At 35.0% G+C, this 19,961-nt stretch overlaps 3 protein-coding genes across 3 annotated transcripts; 1 reads left to right on the plus strand and 2 right to left on the minus strand.

The window, feature by feature from the left end:
* Positions 1–4,311: 4,311 nt before the first annotated feature.
* Positions 4,312–5,479, minus strand: LOC114734437 (uncharacterized). The gene has a single exon (XM_028922071.1). It carries the CDS (start codon positions 5,121–5,123, stop codon positions 4,635–4,637), a length of 489 nt encoding a protein of 162 aa, XP_028777904.1. The 5' UTR covers positions 5,124–5,479; the 3' UTR covers positions 4,312–4,634.
* Positions 5,480–11,414: 5,935 nt separating this feature from the next.
* LOC114734426 (succinate--CoA ligase [ADP-forming] subunit beta, mitochondrial) lies at positions 11,415–16,307 on the plus strand. Its single transcript, XM_028922063.1, has 12 exons — positions 11,415–11,724; positions 12,132–12,242; positions 12,445–12,556; positions 12,901–12,965; positions 13,886–13,963; positions 14,147–14,221; positions 14,315–14,467; positions 14,581–14,715; positions 14,903–15,067; positions 15,218–15,340; positions 15,819–15,890; positions 15,980–16,307. Exons 1-12 carry the CDS (start codon positions 11,623–11,625, stop codon positions 16,055–16,057), a joined length of 1,269 nt encoding a protein of 422 aa, XP_028777896.1. The 5' UTR covers positions 11,415–11,622; the 3' UTR covers positions 16,058–16,307.
* Positions 16,308–16,499: 192 nt separating this feature from the next.
* On the minus strand, positions 16,500–19,459 carry LOC114734400 (long-chain-alcohol oxidase FAO2-like). Its single transcript, XM_028922044.1, has 3 exons — positions 19,177–19,459; positions 18,759–19,031; positions 16,500–18,345 (listed from the first exon to the last, which is right to left on the minus strand). Exons 1-3 carry the CDS (start codon positions 19,384–19,386, stop codon positions 16,618–16,620), a joined length of 2,211 nt encoding a protein of 736 aa, XP_028777877.1. The 5' UTR covers positions 19,387–19,459; the 3' UTR covers positions 16,500–16,617.
* Between the last annotated feature and the right edge of the window lie 502 nt (positions 19,460–19,961).

Raw genomic sequence — 19,961 nt, forward strand, 5'->3', positions numbered from 1 at the left:
ATCAATTTTCTCACAATTACCCATATGGATACTTTCTTAACTATAATCAAGTAGAAGAGGAAGAAAGAATATTAAGAAAGATGATTATGATATTTTAGGAAAAACGTGTCATATTTCTTATAATTAATTAATTTACCTAACTTTTTTAATTTAATCAAATTAATTAAATTAGTCTTATATTAAAGATCCAAGAGTGTTATTTACTCCTCACGCACTCCTGGTCAAAGCCAAAAAAAAAGTTTATATCATCTGTGTTATTTTTTTTTACCAGCATATCATCTGTGTTATTATTTTTAAACTTTTTAGTAGACAACATAACAGCGTGACATGCAATGAACCCCGACAAGGTAAAAGTTTTCCGACCAGGTTAAACTGAAGGTTGAAATATTTATAATAATATTATTATTATTTACAATTCTTATTATAATAACTAGCTGAAATAAGTTTATTAAGTTAGTTATTTTTAATAAAATAGGTGTTGCTTTTTGTTTTTTCTAGAACATTCTTGTTAATAATGTGTACTCAGTTAGAATAATCATTTGATGGAATCTTTATATGTGGGACTATTATAAGGATTACGTTGAAAAAATGATTAAATATAAGAGGCAAAATAGATTAGGATCTTAATTTATAATTAATTAAATTAAAAGATAAATTAACTCTTATATTAAAAATCAAATAGATAGTAGTAAAGAACGATGGATTAGAGATGAACACTGAGGAAAATACGTAAGAAAAATGTATTGGAATTTCATGCAAGATGCCAAACTTTGAAGGATCGGTTCCATCCAAGATTTGGCATCTAGTGCCATCATCTGAAACTCCTTATTATTCTCCTGACTCCTCCCATATTTTTTTTTATTCGCGTGGTTATTATCACTCCGTCCAATTCTAACCATAAAAACTAATTAAAGATTTATTTTATATTTAAAATATAAAATCTTAATCTATTTTATCTATGTAAGTTTAAAACTTTTTTTTTTTGACTTCACAAATTTTCTCTCTCTTGAATTATCTTTATTGATTACACATCTTAAAGAAGGTTTCACCTACAAGAGTAATAATTAAAATGGATATTTGAGATAAATCAACATATATTTATTATAAATAACTAACTTATATATTTTTTAAATATTTAAAAATTAATTATTTAATATTTATATTTAAGATGAGAGCCATCACATTATATCTTTGAAAATATCCTCTCAGAAAAATATATTTGGCGTTATTCGGAATAATCCCTGCTTCGTGAAGTTGTTTGTTTCGCGAATAACGGAATATATGGTAACAGAGACGTGAGTATAAAAGCCATTACGCATAACAATTTGCGATTTAAGAAAACACCATAAATGGAAAGCAACCTCAGGCCCCGGGGAAATAAAAACAAAAGAAAAGAAACTCGAATCACCCTTTGCCTGACCGCTGTTAAATATAGATCCGAATTAGTCGGATGAAAATTTTATATTTAGAAACAAATCAATAATTACTTTAGAGGTGAGGCAAAGACCTTGTCCCATCCACTTTTTCTAAACAAATATTTTCAACATCGCGTCACAAGCAATCGATTGTCTCTTGACTTCGGTTAAGGCACCGTTTGGATGCACTTGCAAACTATGATTTGGAAGCCCAAACCATGGTTTGCACAAAATGCTATCCAAACACCCCCTTAAAAACCAAAACCATAGTTTTGGGCCAAATCATGGTTTTGGTTCCAAAACCATGGTTTTGGAAAAAGCAAAAAAATTTTGCTTTGGAGAAAAAAGAGAGAGTGTGAGAGTCTATAGGATATGTATCTTGTTGTTTTTTATAAACATATTTTTTTTATAAACATTTTAATCTTATATTTTATAAATATATATACATATTAATTATTTATTAATTATATTATCTTATGTATTATTAATTATGTTAATAAAAAATATATTATTAACAATTTTATTCCTCTAAATTAAAATATATCATAAAATCTATTTTTTCTGTAATTATCATATTAACTTATTTCTTTTTTAGTAATTTGTATATATAAAAAGTTCTTCTGATAACAACTATCTAAACACTCTCACTTCTCAAAATCACTTTTTCATAAAATCTATTCTTCCCAGAATCTATTCTCCAGAATCAGTTTTTCAAACCACGGTTTGGTTTCATTCAAACATCCTAAACCCAAAAAAAAAAAATCAAATTTTATTGATTGAAACCTAAACTTGGTCTGACCCCCTCTCCCTGCCTTCAACGGAAAATATAAAACTTATTTTATATTGTAATTTATGTTACAAAATTGATATTACACTCAGAACCCGAGGGAGTACTTTTTAATGATAAAAAATAGAATAATTACTTAATTAGGCATAATTTTAATTTAGATGAAATTCATAACAAGCTTGTTAATAGTAATTTAAGGAAGGAAAAAACTTGGCTCCCTAATAAATGCTTATTGTATTTGTTTTTGACCGAGTCAGGACAAGTTGATTTTAATTTTGGCATGAAATTATACAATATACCGAAGTTTAAAACCCAACGTCTGCCCATAAAAAAAAAATGTTTCAAAAGAACTTTCATGGAAAGCGTTAATATATTACTTACCCGTATACGATATAAAAGGCTAATCAATTATTAAAAAAACGAAAGAAAAATTAACCTAACGAGCGGCGCACAATTATATGAGTGCGTTTTCTTTTCGTTTTCGTTTTCTATCTTCCTTTCTTGGCAAAAAAGTTCTAAACATATGAATGAGTGATGCTAATGTCTTAATGAAAAGGGTGAAAGTTATTTCAAAAAATTAAGTGTAACCAGTCACCTAACACAGGCAGAACTCCAAGGATAAATTAGCATTTCGCATTCTGATTTTATATAGAGTTAAGGTGTATCTAATATTTTAAAACATTTTCTCCAATATATTTAGCATCTTGAAATATTTTATAGTGCATCAAGTACCTAAAACTTTTTAGATGCATCAAACATTCTAAAGTATTTTTTCTTTATTTTTGAATGTTGGACGCACTCAAAAAATATTTTAAGATACTGGATAATTAAAAAAATATTTTAAGATACTGAACGTACTAAAAAAAATACTTATAAGTATTAGATGGGTCACAAAATATTTTAAGTGTTGGATGTAGTGGAGAAAATATTTCAAGTGTTGAGTGTAACTTAACCTTTTTATATATGATGTGCATTCATCACCCTAATACTTTTCTTTTACCCCTACCCGGATGTTATTTTTTTTGGTTATATTTATCATCATAATTTTATTTATGATTTAGAGTAATGAATGCACTATAAATAAAATTAGGTGTTAGACACATCAAAAATTTAATATCACGGTGTCAGATGTACCATAAAAATAAAACATGATTAGAGAGTGCAGATACTACCTTGCTCATTTTAATTCTTAGGAAAATTATGCAATTTTAGAGTGCGCCGAAGAAAATTTTCAACCAAGTATTCAAAGAGGCGACATTCTCAAAACTGAAATTTAAAACCATTGATTGTGCTCATGAAGATTATAACTAGAAATTGCTAAAAGTCCTGCCTTACAAAATTTATTACCCACTCAGATCCTTAAAATGGTCCTGCTCATCTTTAGCTTGTGCACACAAGAAGAAGAAGAGTTGCGCACAGGCCATTAAATAAACTTGAAGTACCTTCTTTTGACCCAAAAAAAAAAAAAAACTTGAAGTACCTTCAACAATAAATTTTGTAATTGAGAATTTTTCAGCAACCGTTTGGAAAACAATTTCGAAAAATAAAAAAAATAAAAGTACGGAAGTAGAAATAAGAATAGGTTAGACTTGTAGATGAACGTGGATTGTCATCAGAAACGCATGATAAGAAATTAAAATGGTTTAAAAAAAGAAAAAAAGAAAGAGGGGGTTAGGTCGAGAATTAGAATTTGGAGCTGGGGACATATTCTTTCTCATGTCACATGCACAGGAATACGATGCCCGATCTCACGCTCCCATCACCATAGATAGCCTCCACTGCGGGCCCCACTTACTCAACCTGTTTTCACAAATCTTGGGTATTGCTCACACATTCATTAATAATTAATATCAAAACTTTGTTGAATCACCCCAAATTACCAGCCCAAAACAAAGACAACCCAAAATTCTCACAAGTTTCGTCCTAGTGTTCATTATTTCAAAGCGAAGCCTCATATTTTCCAATTTAGTCATAACACAACATGACTGAATCCAGCCACCTACAATCACACTTCAAGTATCATTTAAATCTATGTCATCTCTTCAGTTCCCCCCCCCCCAAAAAAAATCCCAAACTACCTTTCAATCGCGCACACAATTGTCAACGAAGTGCATAAAAAAGAACAAAAGGGTAACTTCAAAATCTAGGAAAAAACTTGTTTGGAGGAAAAAGCAAGTATTTTTGTTGCACGCAAATCAGATCAGGTCCGAACATTAGAATGAACAAGTACGAAGTAGATGCGTGCATGGATAGGCAAGACCACAAATCGCAGATTTGGCGATTCTCACACACAAATCCTGCACACACAAAGGTGGGGGGTGGGGAATCATAGGAACCTGCAACGGGAAAAAGGACTTCTTTTCTATACTCTGCCCCAAAGGCAGAGATATCCAATGCGATCCTTCCACGTGTAATCGTGGGTCACAGTTAGATCACAAATGTAAGAACCGAGAGAGCTGGGTGGGGTTCACTATGCCAGGTACGTGGGTCCCACTCGCCCTCAACAAGTCTGCTAGTTCCGCGTACCTTTCTTGCTTCTCCGGCTCCGCTTCTCGTGTCTGGCTCGACTTGCCTTTTCTCTTATCGGCCTCTGTGGGGCCCTCTGCCGCTCGGAATGGGTCCCAAGGCTCGCCGAAGAGAGTCCCTCTCGTGAGGAACTCGTGGGCCAGGAAGCCCGCTAGGAGCTGAGTGGAAGAGGTCGGTTCCAGGCCTTTACCGTTGCTGCGGGGTGGCTCGAAGCCAGCTCTCGGCTTATCCGGCTTGAGAGATTTGGTTGAGTTTATGGTCGTTGGAGCATTGGATGATGGGCTGGGCTTGGGCCTCTCAAAGCCTTCATCTCTCTCTTTGCGCTTGTTATTACTAAGGGAAGTGCTAGGCGTTAATACACGCCGTGGAGGCAAACGCATCGTTTTGGTATTCATGGCTGTGTGGCTGCATGACACGTCAGCGCCCAAACGCCGAGAAATTTTTTTTCGACAAAACAAAAAGTGGAGCAAATTTTAAATTCAAGAAAAAAGGGGAAAAAACCCAGGTGGCCAGAACAACTAACCTGACGGTTTTTGATTGGGAAGAAAAAAGAACGAGTAGGCAAAAGCGTAAATTAAGTAAAAAGAAAGGGCAAAGACGAAGGGAAGTGTGTGACGAGCGGAAGGACGGATCAGATAGGGATGAGACGGAATCTGGGTATTGGGAGTGACGCAGCCACTTATAATTTCCGGCAATTGAGAAGAAGAAGAGGAAGAGAGATGAAGAGAAAGAAAGAGACGCGAAACCGACGGGCAGAAGAGAAGAATGGGCAAGGAAGCGGGGGCTTTCGTATTTATAGCGCCGGAAATAACTAATTGCCCTCTTAACTTGACAAATATTACAACCGTACCAAGGACGTTTAAAATGACTGACTCGCCCTCGCTCCTTCGTTCCAGAAGTTTTGAATTTTTTTTTAAAGTCAGTATCAGTGTCGATATAAAATATATGTAGAAATAAATTATGTGATTTTTATTATTTCAATATTTTTAAACAGGATTTATATATTCAAAATATGAATAAATTTTAAATTATCATCTCTTCCATGCATTGCGTGAGAAAAAATTTCATGTTCATATATTGATGAAACAAATTTTCAAAGATAATTTAGACGTTTTAAAATTAGAGTAGCGTTTTATACAATATATCAATACTTTTTTCCCAGATAATACTATAGATCAGTACAATTCAATTATTGTCACTTGAAATCAATCCTCTGATAATTTTGTGAGAATGAATTTAAATATAAATTATTATTTTATATTAAAAATTAATCATCGTATCAAGTATCATTAATCACATTACCGACACACACACACCAAATTAATAGTAACACAAATCCTCGATCAATAAACCAGAAAATCTAATAAAGAAACAAATCAAACATCCGAATCCTGTCTTTTGTTTAGGGATATATCACATATGGATTTTTTAAGAAAAAGATGCAGATTCTTGAAGGGGCATTTTCTATAGAATAAGTGGATTTTCCCCCTTTTTTGTTGGATTGAAATTAAGAAAGCCTTGCAGTGGCTGGATAGTTTGTTCGGCCTGAACAAATTAAATTTAGGTCTAAACTTTAATGTCATACTTAAAGTCACACCAAACTTTACCTTGACCATAATTAAATATCAAAGCCAACCGAAACCCTATTCTGAAAACACGTTTTTAAACATTCTATGGCAATTAATTTTTCTATTGTACAGATAACATGTTCTAATAATGTTCCACTTCAAGAGGAATTCTTTAAGAGAAATTGTAAAAAAAGACCTTAGAATTATAAAAACACAGATAGGAACCATTGATAACTTCACTTTAGGTTTTGACAATAATACTATGTCGTGAAATTGTCAAAACCTAAAGTGAAGTTGTCAAGAGTCTCTATCTGTGTTTTTACAATTCCAAGATCTTTTTTTGCAATTTTCCCAATTCTTTAATCAACATGAAAAAAAACTAAGGTTAATAAAATCTTGGCTTTTCAAGTTTGTCCTGATTTTAGTTTTCATCCCTTAAATTTCAAATTATAAGTTTTAGTCCCTCAAGTTTCTTTTTATTTATAATATTGGTCCATATAATTCAATGAAAATTTAGATAATTTTACTCATTGAGGGATCAAAACCAAAATAACTACAAATTTGAGGGACCAGAAATTATGTTAACTCAAAAAATTAATACAAACTTTCAATCTTATAATTATTAGAAAAATCACTACTTTGCTAAGTGGGAAAAAATGTTTGGCTGCAAGATGCTGGGCTTAAAGAAGTAAACTCGGAGGGAATTAAATTCGTTTTAATGAAGAAGCCTGATCTGGACATAAAGCAGATCTAACTTCACACGCGTGGTTCTCTCTCTCTCTCTCTCTCTCTCTCACAAACTGGACTATATTTAATTTCAAGCATATTATCAGGTAAAAAGATGGGGTATTTGTTTTTCTCGCCTTCAAAACATGCTTTTTCACGCAAAAGGCACACAAAATAACTTATTAATGAATTTCGGTACCCTGCTAAAAAAAAACTTATTAATAACTAATAAGCTGATGCTGAATTAAATTAAAATAGCCGTAAACTGGAAACTGAACTCTATAGTAGATATACTCATAAATCATAATTATGTTACGTTAACATCCGGTGAGTTGCGAATTTAAAGAAAACAGTCATTTTTTATGCCAAAATTATTCTAGGCTTGCAGTTAATATTAATAGTGAGAAAATCAAATATCGAGTCAGGCCCAATTGATAAGTTTTTAAATCTTATTTAAAAACTATGAGGTTGTACGTTTGATTTTGTGAACTGAGTAGATCGTTTTGGACGGAGGGGGAAAAAAAGGGAGGCAAAGAGAGAGATGACAAAGTTGCGCGCTTTGTCAGATTGCATCGCGGATGAATAGGGCCTTATCCCCAACAGGATTAAATCCAATAAAAAAGGTTAGTCGTTCTCAACAAGATAAATTAAAATTTGAATTCTTACCGGGAGAGATGTTCTTATTTAGTGCTTGATAGCACCTGAAATAAAATTACTTCCAATATAATGATACCTATTCGTGGCCAAAAAAAAAGAAAAAGAACAGTGCCTTGCAAAATACTCTTGTTGTTCTTAATAGAGGACATAATTATTAAGTTAATCTTAATCCTAAATGTAAGATCTATTTTTTATATTTATCAATTTTTTTTAAAATTATTCCTATTGATACTTCATCAATCATAATCAAGTAGGAGATTGAGGGAGAATATTAAAGAAGATAACTATGGTGTTTTAGAAAACACATCATGTTTTTTATAATTAACTAACGTACCTGACTTCTTTAATCTAATCAAACTAGTTAAATATGTCTTACATTAAGAACCGAAAGAATTACAGGAAAAGCCAATAAAGAAGGAGCTATATATAAACAGAGCATGGTTAGTGTTTAAAAGAGCAAATCCATTACTTACATAATTTGACAAGGTTGATAGATAGCCGAGCCCCTTAAATATGACGTCGTAGGTTTTAACTAGGTTGTATGCATAGAAAGGTTTTATTAAAAGAGATAAAACCTAGTAGTATTTTGGTGATAGAAGATTAATTTCTAACCCTTGATCGAGAAATACCGTCTGATTTCCTAAAAAAAGAAGAGGAGCGAATCAGTTAGGGGTCCCTCTCATCATCACGGTGAGAGTTATCTTCGATTGAAAAAGAACCTCCTTCCCGTCACATCTCACCACTCACACCAGCCATTTTATCATTTCTTAATTCCTCTTCATTGTATTAACATATGAATCTCTCCCTGTATATATCCACCTCATCAAAATTACGAGTCCATTAATTTCTTATTTTATCCGCACAGCTCAACCAGAAGCAGCTCCTAAAATGCTGACATTCAGTCACCGCTATATATGTTTGTGTGACGTGAAAAACATGGATCAAGTGAGAAGTCCCCATACACATATATATTTTATTTTTTTTATATAAATCATTTCGTTAAATTTATTATATGAATTTATAATTTTGTTCTCAACTTGTTCTTCTGTAGAGTGTTGAGTTTCTTAAAAAGTATGTATGTTAAATAAGTATAAAGTTTTTAAGACGGATTAATGAGATTTACGGGTCTAGGGTTGTAATCTTACACATTGACAAGTTTCATCCAATATAATTTATTTTTTTTTTCCCAAATGTCGTTGTTCTTTTAGTGGCACGTTGGAAAAATTGTGACGGAAAACCTTAAAATATTCACATTGTTCAATATCAAATTCTTTCGTATATGGTCTAATTATCATTTTATTTTTGGCATGCTTATAACACGGGATCCAGTCACAATAAAAATGGGCAATGCAATTATAAACAGTATTTAAAAAAATGTTGAGGATATATAAATAAATATGTGTAATTATTATTTTTTTATAAAGAAAAACATCAACGTCTTTTTGTCACACAGGTGCGAGGGGGAGAAAACTTAAATCTTGCCTTTATTTAAATGTTTTCCATCAAGCAAGCAATTTTAGCCAAACGAATCAAGCAAGTAATAAAGCATCTCTCAAATGCAAATAAACCAACTAATATAATCTCTTTATTCACAGAATAATCAATTAATACTTTAATTTCTATCAAATCAATCACTCAACCAGTGAAGAAAAGAAAGAATAGCTTATCAGGAATTTTAATCACGAATGAAGTAGCAAGTGACCCCTATATGTACATATATATCAATAATTCTGTACATTAAAAACCATATAGTTCGGAGAAGGGTTCTGTACTCGAATGGAAATTTATAAATTCTGCACACTGAGTGTTAATTAGTTAAAATTTAAACAAAAATCTTTGAAAATACGTAAGCAGTTTTTTTTTTTTTTTTAACTCAAATTCAACTATGAGTATAAATATTTTAATATTTTATTCATACTAAAGTCAAAATAAAAGAAAAATACTTAGCCCCGTACCTAATCTCAGCCGTCTACCTGGCTGCGCTGAGGGAACTATAATTTATCTATGTTTTTTTATTGGTATTAGAAGGGGCATCCATCATTGATAGGAGCTGGTTACAGTGAGAAAGGTTTATAATGACTTAAACATGAGTTCTTAAGTTTAAATTTACATAAATATAGAAAATGGATTTAGGATGCTCATTACGTTGTTCCTTTCTACTGGACTGCTTTTTCTATTAGGTTTCATAAAATCAATCAATTTTAGGCTAAAAGTGTATTTTTCTAAAATACTAGTACCTCTTAAACACCCTCGTTTTTTCTTAGACTACAGTTTTAACCCTGAATCGTAGTTATCTCGTAAAAAACAACTGATAAGTGCACCAATAGCTATGCTCAGAATCAATTATTCAAAGGTCTTAGTGTGCCCAATGGTCCCAAATCATAACCAATCAGAATAGGTAAAACTATAATTTATTGTGCATTAATAATATTAAACTTTTTCGTTGGCAGAAGAAATATATTAATTTTTGTTTCCTTTACGTAACAAAGCCACCTAATTCGCCATTCAATAACCACTGGCCAAAAGAAAAACCTCCAATAGGAACGAAGCACACGTTCTCACTAAAAATTTATTTATCAGGGTCATGATTCATGACAATTAAATTTCCCTCTCAATAATTTCTAATATGAAATAAAAACAATACATATCTGGACCATTCCCCCCCTCAAAAAGAAATTTTTTTTTACCCAAACAAAGTCCCCTCCGGGTGACCTTCTGTGCTCATTCAATTATATTTGTGACATATTCTTTAAACAAACTATTATAAAATTTCATTAAATATAAGGCATAGCTTGAACGTTTGAGTCATATTTTGTACATTAAAATTGCCAGTGAATTTAAAATTTTCGTGCACTTTCCCCCCAACATGTGTTTTGTCTGTGACTACATTTTTTAATAATCTGTAAGGTGATATCGCTGGCAAAATGCTGAGAAGAGAAAGCTTCGGTTGAACCATAATTGAACCCAGTTTATATATAATCTTGGAATTGGAATCATGTTTTTAATGATGGGTGATGACCTTTTTTTAAAAAAAAATAAGATTATGATTTTTTGATTAAATAACAACACAATTTATCAGCAGATTTAGATGGTTGAGATTATTTCATTCCATTTTTTGGTTAATGATTACTAACCTATACTTAACAATTAATAAATCATTTTTATCTAGTATACCATGTCTCAAATTAAAATAAATCATATGCGTGTTTCCCCGCATTGGTTATTAGTTAATACGAACGGCATTCATGGTGGCGATTTTTTTTTTTTTGGGGTCAGAAGCATTCATGGTGGGTGGTGGCGTTAGAACTCACTAGTTTTGCTCTGCGGCCTGGCCTGGAATTCACGGAATTACGACTACTTTCCATCATGAAAATGAAAATCAAATTCTTTGAATTCATGCCACTTAACTTATAAAAGAAGGGTACCAGTGGAATCACCATTCCTTCGAAACTGTTTTCCTAGGCTATGTGGAAGTCATACTTTATCAATTTTTTTTTTCAAATTACATCAACAGAAAAAAAAATCATAACTGATCAAATTTGAAATACATCTCATATGCCATCAGACATGTTTTAAAAGTAATTTTATTATACATAAAATAATTATACTAAAAAAATTTAATCCCGATTTACATTAAAATATGTTTTTTGAATAAATCAATAACCTTAGTATTTCATATGGTTCGGCAGATTAATATTATTTCATTATTATTATTATTATACCGCTTAATTTTCAAGCCAAGCGTGCTGGCGGATCTAACCCGAAACGAAAGGGCGGAATAGAGTTCGTAGGGTCCGATATCATTTCTGACCCGGATTGGCTGTGCATCTGCCTCCGGCGAGGCTGCAACCACTTGAGGTACCGATTCCTGAATGAATTGTGTCTCGAGGCGCGTCGGCGTCTAATTGGATATCCCGTTCGGATCTTTGAAATCGACAAGAGAATGGTGAGGGGATTGCTCAACAAGCTCGTATCCCGGACGATCTCCGTCGCCGGGAAATGGCAACAGCAACAACTCCGCCGCCTCAACATCCATGAGTACCAGGTCCCTCTCAATTTTCATCGTTAGTATTCACTTGCAACTTGAGAAAGAGGTTGAATTAAACTGGTTTTTGTTACACTGCCATTGTGCTTCGATATCGTTATCGTTTTGTTTTATGATCGATGGTTAGAAATCTGCATCTAGGAGTTGCATCTTGGTTAAAGACTTAGTTGCCTGTCCCACCGCTCTGATCTTGCGGCATTTTACCATTTTTTCTTTTTGTACTTTTATGCTTTCCGTGTCTTTTATTCGCACATTTCGTTGGGAATCAAGTGATAGATAATTGTGATGTTTGAAAGAAGCCCCCAGTGGACGTATCTGGCATGCTAATTTTTTTGGATCTTTTTAATACAAGTCTAAGTAATTTTTTGCCAATGTCTAATGATCCCCCTTTTTTTCCTTAACATCAGGGAGCTGCATTGATGAGCAAACATGGAGTCAATGTTCCAAGAGGTGTAGCTGTTTCCTCTGTTGAAGAAATAAAAAGGGCAATCAAGGACGTGTTTGCTGACGAAAGGGAGGTAATTCGTACCACTGATGCTTACATAAGTTACTGAACCGGAGAAAAATGGTTTTCTATTATGAAGTTGTTTCCTTATCACAATTATAAGAAATTTGAACTTCCAAACTTCCCCTCCAAAACCGAATGTATTAAACATACTTGTTAATTATTACTGAACTTCTTGAGCGATGAAGAGCAGTGTAATTTTGATTATGATGCAGTTGGTGGTTAAAAGTCAAATTTTGGCCGGTGGACGAGGTTTGGGAACATTTAAAAGTGGTCTGAAGGGAGGAGTTCACATCGTCAAGACTGAACAAGTTGAAGACCTTGCCGGTAATACGTGACTGCCATGATATGTCAATTTGAAGGTTTTCTTGTTCTCAAATGAAATGCCATTGGCATTCATTATATTTGCTTAAGATTATGTTCTGTTATTTTAGCCTTGTCTGAGTCATGGCTGAAATTTTTGTATGCTTGTCTATGCTGTGGATATAAGACGTAGTAATGTTTGGCCAGATTTTTTCATAAGATGTAGAATTCTAACTCCTTGAGCAAGTAGTGGCCAGATTGAACACACGGTCTGATAATACATAGTACTAGATGATAAAAATTTCTGAGGTCATTTTGCTTAGTGCTATTATTGTTCTGATTTGTTGTTATCGCTATCATCATTTCAGGGAAGATGCTTGGGCAGATACTAGTTACCAAACAAACTGGTCCACAGGGAAAACTTGTTAGCAAGGTTTGACACTGTTCAATCATTTAAGCTGAAGCATACCAGCTCTTTTAGCTCGCTTGCAAGTTCTAGGGAGATTGAAATTTTGTGAAGCTGTGGAGTTTGTGCTTTAGTTTTCAAAAACAGTTTGTGCCTGAATGGTTCTTCTTTAACAGTTGGATATTCATTGAACTCAAAACCATAACTTGCTCCTCATGTATATTTGTGTTCAAGCTCACACATTCAAGAGGAAATATTATACTCCCTCTGTCTTATTTTATAAACAATAACTACCATCTCTCCCTTGTTCCTAAATATAAGTAACATTTGCAAGTTGTCTTAAATTTTTGTAGTGAATTCTCTATTTTTCCCTCATTAATTACTTATTTTAATACTTAATATATTTATTATCTTATTTCCCAAACCATCATCTCTCCATCACACATTCTCTCTCTTCCATAAATCTCTTTATTATAATAATTTTCTTATTCTCTCTCTTATACTCTCTTCCCCCCATAAATAAGGGCATTTTAGAGAAAGAACTTCTAATTTCTACACATTTGTTGTTTTTAACTAATTTTTACTGACATTTTGATCTACGTGATGAGCTTTAATGTTGCTTATAAAAAAAGACGGAGGGAGTAATGTTTCTTCTGATTGATATTTCAATTTTTTTGCCCTGGGAAAAGAAAGTACTTGAAAGTATATTACTTAATAGATTATGCTAACCGGAATTCATGAAAAACTAGCCATGCAATGTGCTTGTGTTTCCTTGTCAATCTCTATAATTCGAAGAATAATTGTGGTTTCCATCCTTTTTATTGTAAATTATTAACTAATATCATTTATTCCATATATTATGCGATATAGATATATAACTATAATTATAGGGATATATTTCCTCCTGCAGATTTTATCATTTGACATCCAATTTCTAATTACTGCAGGTTTACCTGTGTGAAAAGTTGTCGCTTGTGAATGAAATGTATTTTGCTATAACACTGGATCGTAAAACTGCCGGTCCTGTAAGTGTCGAATTTCAGTTTGTTACCTTTGAGTTTGTTGTATATGCTAAGTATGACTTGTGCTATCTCTGATGCATGACTCCCCTCTCCTGCTATTGTTGTTTCATTAAATCCAATCAATCAAGGGTGATGTACTGATGTTGCTTCTTACGTTTTTTTTCCCTTTCCTTTGGGGCATTCAAGCTTATTATTGCTTGTAGAAAGGGAGGAACCAGTATTGAAGACCTGGCAGAGAAATTCCCAGACATGATTGTAAAGGTTTGTTATCTTCAACATTTTTCATGATAATATTACTGCTGAAGCGGTGCCTTTGCCTTCAATATATACCTGACGTGCTCATTCTTTTATTAGGTACCTGTTGATGTTTTTGAGGGGATTACGGATGAAGATGCTGCAAAGGTAGTTGATGGTTTGGCTCCCAAAGGGGCAGATAGAAACAAATCAATTGAGCAAGTGAAGAATTTATACAAACTTTTTTGTGAGTGTGACTGCACTCTTTTGGAAGTAAGCACATATAAATCTTATTCATGAATCGTTTGGTCATGTGATTCGTGTCTACCTTCTACATTTTAATTCTACAAAGATTCATGCATGCATAAATGAATCTTCTTGAACAGATCAATCCGCTAGCTGAGACTGCTGATAACCAGTTGGTGGCCGCTGATGCTAAGTTGAACTTTGATGATAATGCTGCATATCGTCAGAAAGAGATATTTGCTCTCCGCGATACATCCCAAGAGGATCCTCGGGAGGTTGGCCTGCATTTCCTTCCGTGTCTAATAGTTTCTAATTTTGATATTTTCGTGTATGATTATTCTTGATTGTTGTGGTTGTAATAAAACTGAAAAATTTGCAGTACAGCGATGTCAGAATTGACAATTTATATGTCATTATTTTTGCTGGGTATTCCTGACCATCCATGCCTTCCATCTGGGACAGGTGGATGCTGCGAAGGCAGATTTAAATTATATTGGATTAGATGGAGAAATTGGTTGCATGGTGAATGGAGCTGGGTTGGCGATGGCCACAATGGACATAATCAAATTGCATGGGGGTACTCCTGCTAACTTTCTCGATGTAGGTGGAAATGCCTCTGAAAGCCAGGTGATGCTCCAGAGTTAGCGTTGTTATCACCGCTCCCATTTTGGCATTAGTCTTAGCTCCACATTTATAACCAAGAAAATTGCTTCAAAAGGATGATATTTGGCCGTTGTTCGTTTAGTTGTTTCTAATTATTATATTTATATCAAGCAGGTGATTGAAGCATTTAAAATATTGACTGCTGATGACAAGGTGAAAGCAATTTTGGTGAACATTTTTGGTGGTATAATGAAGTGTGATGTTATAGCAGGTGGAATTGTAAATGCTGCGAAACAGGTTGATGGAGTCACTCCTTTCAGCACTCGGTTTTTTCCTATGGCATTTTAAATATTTGAGTTTGAAGAGGGACCCTCTTCTGTTCTAATGAACTTTTAGATGATTATGTTATCTTGTTATCTGGGAATCCGGGATCCTATGATCTCAAATGACTTCTATGAAGTCAAGATAATGCAGCTCCTGCTTGTATTTAAGTTCTTATCAGATTAAAAACTAGATTTTTGGCCTATAATGGGGAATTATTCTTTGATATCTCCATTCTTTTTGAAAGATATGGGCAAAAAAAAAAAGAGAGAAGAGGGAGATATATGGAAGCGGAAGTATTATTATTTCTCTCATTCTCTATTTCTTTTATTTAAATCCTCAATTTTCTTTAGGTTCATGTTTTTTTTTATGGATTTATTGAGATTTGATTTCTAATTCTCTACCTTTTCAAAGTTTATACTGATCTTCACCTTCACTTTGCTTATGTATCAAGGTCGCACTAAAGGTACCGGTAGTAGTACGTCTTGAAGGCACCAATGTTGACCAGGGAAAAAGAATTTTGAAGGTAAATACTTGGAATGTAGAAATTTCCCGACTAACGAATCTAGGGTGTTTCCAATGGTTATGTTTGACGATCATGAATTGTTCGGACAGGAAAGCGGCATGACGTTGATAACAGCGGAGGATTTGGATGATGCTGCTCAGAAAGCAGTAAAAGCAGCTTACAGTTAAAGGAGCCTTTTGTTCTAATTTTCACATTCAACGCAGATGGGCTGAAAATACCCATTGAAGCCCAAAGAAAAACATTTTTTATTTTTAAAATTCAAGTGTGGTTATTAACCCAGCTTTTCCAATAAATCGGTGCTTCTCACTCGCATGAGTTTGAATTGATGCTGATAATGGCAATTTGGCTTATTCGGTTTCATTCCTATCAGTACCGATCCTTCTTTTTATTTCCATGTTAATAAATCTTCAGTTAATGTACATTGCAGACTCGTTTCCCTGTTTCATGTTGGGGGAAGTCTAAATGAAGTGCGCAGATTAATTTGGACGTTTCCTAGGTGCAATTAGATATTTGTAAGCACGAACAAGTCACTAGTTTTCAGATGGGCATCGTTTCTGGGGCCTAATTCCTGATAAGTGTCAACAACCGGAGAAGGATCCTAAAATGAGGTTAAAAGGAAAGGAACAAGATAAAGCATTTATTAAAATACATGCATTATACATATGATTACAAATAAACAATTGAAATGAAATAGACAACGAACCCAGCGAATGACAGTCTTCAAGGCCTATTTATCCTTTTTGAACGACTCTGCAATGTTATTTGCAATACAATACGCGGTGGATTGGATGGTTATCATTGGATTGACGCCAATAGCGCTGGGCAAAACACTGCCATCACAGACATACAAGCCTTTTGCTTCCCAACTCTGACCGTTCTCATCTAGAGCACCTTCTTCTTCAGTAGGACCCATTCTACAGCTTCCCATCTGATGAGCAGTCGCATATATGGTCCACAGTTCACCCCTTGATCTTGGACCCCCCACCACTATGACTCTGTCTAGAAACTCCTCCACATCCTCCTCCCTCACCCCTTTACACTTCATTCTCTGTCCATCGCTCCTGAATGTTCCCACTTCTACAGCCCCTGCTCCAATCAGAACTCTCAGTGCCAGCCTCAATCCGTCTCTAAGGTTTTCTTTATCCCTCTGGTCTAGTCTGTACTTGATTCTCCCTTCCTTCAACACTTCTCCTGACCCTTTGTCTCTAGCTAGTGCAAAAATGATGGCAGTTCTTCCATACTTGACCATCCTGTCTTTCATATCTTTCCCTGAAACCCATGGAACATATGCAGAAAATGATCCAGGCGCAACTGCTGGGGTTTCCAAGATGAATCTTGGAGTGGAATCCTCAGCATACACCTTATGGATTGATGTAATGATCCCTCCTTCATGGTTGTTCCCTTGAAATTCTGTCATCTCTTCTGGGAAGTATCCCCAGGCAAATGTAACAGGATGCAGGTGGAGGTTCCTTCCAATGTTTGGATTTTGCAGCCCACTGGAAATCATTAGAGGAGGTGTCAAGAGAGATCCACATGCTGAAATTGTTACCTTCGATTCGATTTGGAGTCTCTTGGACACTTTGCCCCTCAGCGTCCTTGCACTCACCCCCAGGCATTTCTTTGTTCTTATTCCGCTCTTCCTGTCTTCCAATATGAACTTCTCAGCTTTACATCCAGTTATGATCACCGCACCATTTTGCACAGCATCAACCAACCAAGTGGAGTCTGTGCCCTTTTTGTCTCCGCTTCTACAGCCATAACAGCACGAGCCGCAATAATGATCTGCCGAAGAATTTATAGCAACTGACTCGATTTTCAAGCCAATATTCTCACCCCCTTTTCGAAGAACTTGATTCTGAAAGCTCTCTTTGGCACATTTCTCTGTTACACCAATCCTCCTCCAGACTGCTTCCATGGCAGATTGGTATGTGGAGCTTCCAAAGAGCGGAATTTTGCAGTGTTCCGACCATTCCCTGAGAACGGAATCAGGTGTTTTGATGGATGCAGACCAGTTTATAGCAGAGCCTCCTCCCACAGTTGAGCCAGCCAAGATCATCATTTTTCCGTCAAGGGTTGACAAGATCCCACCTGATTCATATAGCTCATTGAAAGATGGGCCTTCCAGGGAAGAGTAATCTTCAGGCACAAAGTAATTTCCTTTCTCCAGAACGACCACTTTCTGACCCGACCTTGCAAGAATTGCAGCCGCAACTCCTCCCCCACAACCAGAACCAACAACTACAACATCACATTTGATCTTGTACGTGTTGTTCTCTGCATTTTTACTGACTTGAAGGCCTTTTTCTGTGAGGGACTGCAAAACAGTGGTATCACTTTCCAGCATAGTCTCAACTATTCCTTTCTCAAGAGGCCTCTCCTTCAGCTTCAGCTTCTCCCTTGTGTCCACTTTGTATTGAATAGCTTCCCACGCTGCGTTATTCCCATTTCGATCTATCTGCAGCGATTGGAGAAAGACAAAAGCTTATTGCAAAAACACCATAAAGAAACCGCAAAAGAAAGGGCCAAACTACTGCGAAGGATGGAAATGGCTTTTTCTCACAATGGAGGCGCAGAGAAAGTTGGCTAAGTGAAACTATCGAGCATCTAGTTAGAGTCAACATGAGCTTGTACTTCTGCGCCTAAAACGCTCGTTAATATAATATTTTTATGAATACCTTATTGCTCAGTCATATGTCCAAAAGATCTTTCGTGAAAAGCTGTACTTTATAACCCCACACAAGTGACGTGAATCTTATACCTACACGTCATCGTTGACAATTTACTTACGAATGACATGAAGAGCAACGCTAACGAACAAAACTACAGTAAGGATGGGTTGACGGTTTTGAGAATGATGAGAAGCACTACCCTTGAGAAAAAATTATAAAAGACGACGATTTTGATGATCAAGAACACAATCCGCAGAGGGACGAGACGCTTTTCCCTGGACCAGCGCTGCAGAATCTGTTCTCTCTTGTCCAGCGATAATTCGGAGAACTTGTGAACGAATGGCCACTTCCGATCCATGGCAATTCTTCCGCAAAGCAACAACGTTCCCAGTCTAAACGACAAAATCCGCAGAACTGAGCCCACAACAAACTGAGCCTCCGGTTGAATCCTCTTGTGTAACAGCTCCGCTGCCTGTAATTCATTCAACGAAGCAAATTAGAAATTAGCGACGAATCCAGAATACAGAGACAGAGGCCATCTTTTGTCAATGTGCTAAAACGGAATCATCCTAAAAAAACAAAAAGTCGTCAAAGATTGATCTGACTGGGAGATTGACCTCATCGGGAAGAGAAGCCTGAGAACCGGAGGTTCTGTAGAAGGACTGAAGGGAAGGGCATTGAGGGGCATCGTGATGGTCATTGATAGGAGGCAGAAATGCCTCACAGAAAGCAGCCAGAACTTGCATCTGGCTTGGAGATAAGGCATGGCCATAACCTCTTTCCTCTCTCTCTCCACTCAACAGAGGGTGACTCCTACTCTCACTCATCTCTCTGCCCCTTTCTCTCTCTCCTCTGTATCTTGGTTAAGATTGAGGTAAGGCGCAAATGTGATGGAGGAAACTGGGAGGTGAGGGGTTTTATAGGCAACAGAGAGATGAGATAGCAGATGAGTAATGCGCCGTCTCATTAAGTGGTTAGGGGTTGGAGTCTGTTTTTGAGAATGACGTTAACCATCTTATACGGGGTCTCCAACGTTTAATATAAAAACTAATTCATTAATTGAGTAGATTAAAAAATTAATTAAATTAATTATCTATAATAAATAAGTATTATTTCTTTTAAAATATCCCTATTAATCAAATATATTAGTTAGAATTATTATTATTATAAAAATAATCTCTAAAAAAATGAGGGATAAAATGAATTAAAATATTATATTTAGAATCAAAATAAAATTTAAACAAATTTTTATATTAATTAGCCAAAAGTAGGTCCGAAGCCGTCACAGCTCACAAGAGACAATGCTGCTTAAGAGGATAAGCATATTTGATATTTTAAAAATTGGAAATATCAGTAAATGATTAAACACGTCATCTCGGTTGTGACCTGCAAAAAAGCATGA

Source organism: Neltuma alba, unplaced genomic scaffold (genome assembly GCF_004799145.2).
Source record: "Neltuma alba isolate B1F8T4 unplaced genomic scaffold, ASM479914v2 tig00002635_pilon, whole genome shotgun sequence".
In the NCBI taxonomy this organism is placed as follows: Eukaryota; Viridiplantae; Streptophyta; class Magnoliopsida; order Fabales; family Fabaceae; genus Neltuma; species Neltuma alba.